We start from the raw sequence: 5,377 nt of genomic DNA on the forward strand, positions 1-5,377 counted from the left end.
GTTTAGTTAACCTTATCAGCAGACTAAAATTTTTCTTCTACTGCTTTTTATAGAGGTAAATTGGTGAACTCAAATTGCTTATGTATGTTTTAATCATAAAATAGTTTTCTTTATCCTATGATTATATTGATGGTTTTGATGGCTATGGTAGTCTGAGATGGTACCTATAGTTTCTTAGAGGTTGTAGAGCATCTCTCCAGAACTTTCTGTATTTCATTGGAAAGTTGGGTGTAATTCTAATGAATTTACCTTTTTATGTGCTTACTGCTATATTCATAATAGCTAAAGAATGGAAACAACCTAGATCCATTAATGGACTAATGAATGGAGAGTGAAAATTTAGTAGATGTAGGCATGGACTATTCCTCAACTATTAAGCGAAAAGTGAAATAATAATGAAATAATTTAGGTAAATAGATGGAACTAAAATCAGTCATTCCAAGTGAGGTAAACCAGGTCCCTGGAGACAAATATTTCATGTTTTTTTAATATGTGCACATTATTGGTTAAGCTTTAGATATGTATGTTTTAATCTATACAACCACAGAAGTTATATAGCCAGTAAGGGACCATGGAGAATAAAGGTATTTTTTAAGGAAGATGAAAGAAAATATACTGTTATAAAGAAGTAAGAGACAAACTAGAAAAGTAGGGTTAAATGAGGAGGGAAGGGAGACGGGTAAGGGAAAGAAGAGAATCTGGGGCGGACCAACACAAGTAACATTAAAGACCATTTGAAAAGCTATTTGATAACCTACTACTGTAAGAGCTTCTCAAAATATGTATGAAATTAAAAAAATAAATGAAGTCACCATATAAGGAGACAAAATGCCCCAACTAGATAGCTTATTACATCAAAACACCATCATTACCACCATCACCACCACCAGTAAAAACAAAAACAAACAAAAATACCTACAGTGACAAGAATGGCTTACATCTTGTTGAGTCATTGGCCAAAGAGTGTCCTCTCTTTACATTATAAACTATTGCCAAGATTATTGGCTAATTTCCAAAACCTGATTGTAAGGCTCTATTGCTAAGAATGCATCTTACTTATATTATCAAATGTGGAGAGATTGAGCTGATGTTCAATTAGAATCTTCACAGCTACTCACTAGCATTTATTATGCTGGAAGTTACTTTACACACTATCAGAGGATCAAGGTGATCATCACTTTCTCCCAGCTATAAATGTTGTAGCCTGCAACAGAGGTCTATCTTTCAGATATAGGGTAATAGTGGTGCAAGTGTTTTGGGAGTAATCAATCATTTTTGAGGATGTAAGGTCCACTCCATGAGATGGAACTCATACATGACACTAGTAAAATTATCAAGAACCCGAGTCCATACAAGTCATAGATTCAGGAAGAAGCCTGCTATAATTCTTCTGCTAAAGGAACATATCAATAAGATGACTTTTAATGAAATAGCACTGTACCCATACAGCATAGCATCACTTAGCACTCATCAGAGAAGCTTCTTTTGGGTGGACAATAATTGTCACAGAGATCCATGGCCAGACAATGTGTAGATAATGAGAAATGTTGGACTTATCTCTAAATGAGAACTTGGACTCATCCCTAAATGGAATGCCTTTATCAACCCTTCTCCCCTCAAAGTTCAGTGATCTATGCAGAAGATGCAAACAGATTGGAAAAGCCAAAATTGGTGGATGACTCCAAGGAAACAATGTCTTCCACATACAACATGATTGATACACATCATGTGTACCATCATGCACAAAACCTACACAGGTTCAAATAAGATAAAACTGCAGTGCTGAGAGAGGGAAGTGGCATAGGTTACCACCTTAACCAAGAAGGTATTTGAAATTTATTCCCAATTTATACCTGCTGGAAAAGGAAAAACTCAATTTTTTTACAGTGGAGTGTGGATGGATCATCTGTTCTAGGGCAGGTCCATTCCCATGAGTAGCTGGCCAACACAGAGCAGATTCTGTGATTTCTGTATGGTGTGTGTGTGTGTGTGTGTGTGTGTGTGTGTGTGTGTGTGTGTGTGTGTATGTATGTATGTATGTATGTGTGTGTGTGCATGTGTACTTGTGCTTTTGTTTTGGTATTTTTTGCCTTATTGATTTTTTAATAATTTGCTTGTATATTTTGATTTTTTCCAGTTTGGGGAGAAAGAAAGAAAGAGAAACAAAAATCTGGGTGAGGAGGGTTGTGGAGAAAATCTATGAGGATATGGGGAAGGTGAAAAAATGTGATCAAAATACAGTGTATAAAATATTTTAAATAATTTTAAAAAATGAGATGTATGTATGTTGTGGAAAGAACTCACAGAGGTTTGTCACATGGGTCCACCCTTTGAAGTCCTCAGCATTTTCTCTCATTGTGAATGCTTTACATTTTCATGCATTTCACTGTGTCATTTTGTCTACGTATCCTGAGAACATTTTATCTCCTGTTTTTAAAGCCTTTCTACAAAGCCGTGAAGACATTTAAAAATTAATTTTGTAGTTAGCAGATGAAGAAAGGGATTTCTCTGTGACACTTCTGTCCTGTGCATCATTATTCTTATTGCTCCTTCTTCTTTCTAGTCCTTTCCTCTAGGTTGTAATCCCTTCTTCTCCCCCAGACACACCATTCTAGATACACAACACAAGTATTTGTTCCAGGTCCCTCTCTTCATTCTTTCTCTTCTCTCCCCAGGGTATTAAAAAATGCAGCGCTGTTTTTCAATTCTTGGCCTCTGTATACACTGGGTGAGTGCTCTATCCACCGAGCTGCATCCCAAGCCCTGAGGTGCTTTCTGTATTCTTTCCCAAGTGGTAGATCATCTTTAAGGTGACCATTGGTTCCTTCCCCTCTTGGAACTCACAATGCCAGCCTCCAATAAGAGAATGAACACATTCTTGCTTCCCTTCTGAGAGTGATTGGATTGTCTTTCCTGTTTTATAGTGGAGGCCAGTTTTATCTCCATTTGCACATTTATTGGGACATTTCTTCATTCTATATAAATTTATTGCATACTTGACTTTTTGAAACCAATTGAAACCAATATTACATCTCTCCCTTCATTGATTAACTTGAATAAAATTTAAATATGTGCTTATTTTTATATCTATTAATCATTTGATTTCATGGGATTTCTTTTTGTCAATTAATAGAGAGTTACAATAATAACTTAGTCATTTACGTTAAGAAGCTGAAATTTACCTACAACATGGTAGCTATGGCTGAATCACACTGACTTTGGATTGAGTTCAATGTATTTATCATATTAAAAGTATCCCAGAGTCAGCTTGGCATGCTGGCATGCGCCTGTTATTCCAGCATTGGAGAATCAGGAGTTCAAAGTTACCTCTGGCTAACTGGTGAGTCTGAAGAACACCAAGGTTACATGACACTGTCTCAGCCAAACCAAAACCGAAAGCGTCCTTCAGTGTGTCTAATACATTAGCCGAATTTATTGTAAACGAACAATAGGTGTATTTGCAAAAAATTCTTGGGATTCTTGCAAACCATCATTTACTTCTGTCCCTCAGCGCCTCCTCCCACAAACCTTCTTCAGTGCCCCTTTCATTTCCTTGTTCCTCAAAGTGTAGATGAGCGGATTCAGCATGGGAGTCACCAAGTTATAGAAGAGCGTGAGGAATTTGCCTTGGTCTTGGGAAGAGCTGTTGCCGGGCTGCATGTACATATAGATGATGCTTCCATAGAACAGGGAGACCACGGTGAGGTGGGAGCTGCAGGTGTTGAAGGCTTTCCATCTTCCAGCAGCTGACTTGATCCTCAGCACAGCTGCAGCAATGTAACCGTAGGAGACAAGAATCAGAGCGAGCGGCAGCAGGACGATAAGGATGGCCAAGGCGAAGGCCAACATTTCCACCGGGCGAGCATCTACACAGGCCATCTTGATCAGAGCTGGCATTTCGCAAAGGAAATGATTAATCCTGCGGTGGCCACATCTGGACAGGGTCATTGTGAGTGGTGACATGATGATGGCATTGATGAGACCACTCCCCCAGGCCACAGCCACCAGCTTCACACAAAGCTGTGGGTGCATAATGACGGTGTAGTGCAAAGGTTTGCAGACTGCAGCATAGCGGTCATAAGCCATGACAGCCAGAAGAATGCATTCTACACTGCCAACCGTCAGGAAGGAGAAAAGTTGGACCACACAGCCAGCATAGCTGATGGTCTTGTCTGGGCCCCAGAGGTTTACCAGCATCTGTGGGATGCAGCTGGTACTGAAGCAGAGATCCAGAAATGAAAGGTTTGCCAGAAAGAAGTACATCGGAGTGTGAAGCCGGGGGTCCAGTATACACACCAGGATAATGGTTATGTTCCCCAGCACAGCCACCGTATAGAGAGTAAAATTTACTATGAAGAGTATCATCTCCAGGTGAGGGCGATCAGAGAAGCCTTCTAAGATGAAACCATAGTCGGAGCTGTCATTTGACTTTTCCATTGACTTCTCTCACGTCCTCAGATCTGTGCAGCTGGACGGGGCCAACTGAGAAACAGCTAATCTCTATTTCCTAGAAAAAGAACGCGCAGCACCAGGATACAGAAACATTTAGCCACACCACAGAGTTTAACATTCCCATCCATAGGAGGCTTCTTTTTAACCAAGAAGTAAGGACCATTTCTCAATGATTCAAATTATTTTACACTGACAAATTTTGACATAATCATCTTTCAGTTTGAATTAATTAAATTTTGGTATTTTGAAGACAGGCTCTCATGTAGCCCAAGATGGCCTCACACTTCCTATGTAACAGGTTGACATTGAACTCTTAGCTCTCCAGTGTTCACCTCCCAAGTACTAACATTACTGGCAAGAACCACAACACTCAGCTATAATCGGCTGTTAAGCAGAAAAAAATTTCCCAATGATTAATAAGGCAAAGTATTTTGACTTTAACACCAGATCCTTCTGTGTTAACATGGTTGTGAGAAGTTACTCCAATTAACTCATTCTTATTTACGGCCAGGCAGACAGTTCCCTTTCTTCTTTTCTTCATATAACAGAGTGGCCGGGTGCATTAGGACCACAGCTGTTGCCTTCAATACGCCTTAAATGTAGACCTCTCAAAAGATGACAACCAGGAAACACAAGATAATCAGCTACCAGAAGCTATGCCAACCTTATTAATGTGGCATAAGCAGGCATTTTCTTTACAGTGTGTGTATCACATTTTATGTAAGGTATCCGAGGTCTGCCAAATGCCATCTCTACCATTCACTTTTTGGCAAGTAATAGCATCTTGCAACCTAAGTTGCTAAGGTTACAGAACATAGCCTTCCCATGAAACAGAGACCTGGGTGTGTTGTTTTGTCTTCGATTAGCCTTTTAGAAATATCAACAGAATTGTAGGAGATGAGCAGCAAGAGGGATAAATGGGGAG

The 5,377-nt window shown here is 39.4% G+C and overlaps 1 protein-coding gene across 1 annotated transcript; it reads right to left on the reverse strand.

Moving 5' to 3' along the window:
• Window positions 1–3,507: 3,507 nt before the first annotated feature.
• LOC308422044 (putative olfactory receptor 2W6) lies at window positions 3,508–4,437 on the reverse strand (the record flags this gene model as incomplete). The annotated part of the gene is made up of 1 exon (XM_080918516.1): window positions 3,508–4,437. One exon carries the CDS (start codon window positions 4,435–4,437, stop codon window positions 3,508–3,510), a length of 930 nt encoding a protein of 309 aa, XP_080774642.1.
• Between the last annotated feature and the right edge of the window lie 940 nt (window positions 4,438–5,377).

This window comes from Micromys minutus, assembly GCF_963924665.1.
Source record: "Micromys minutus genome assembly, chromosome: 6".
Classification (NCBI taxonomy): domain Eukaryota; kingdom Metazoa; phylum Chordata; class Mammalia; order Rodentia; family Muridae; genus Micromys; species Micromys minutus.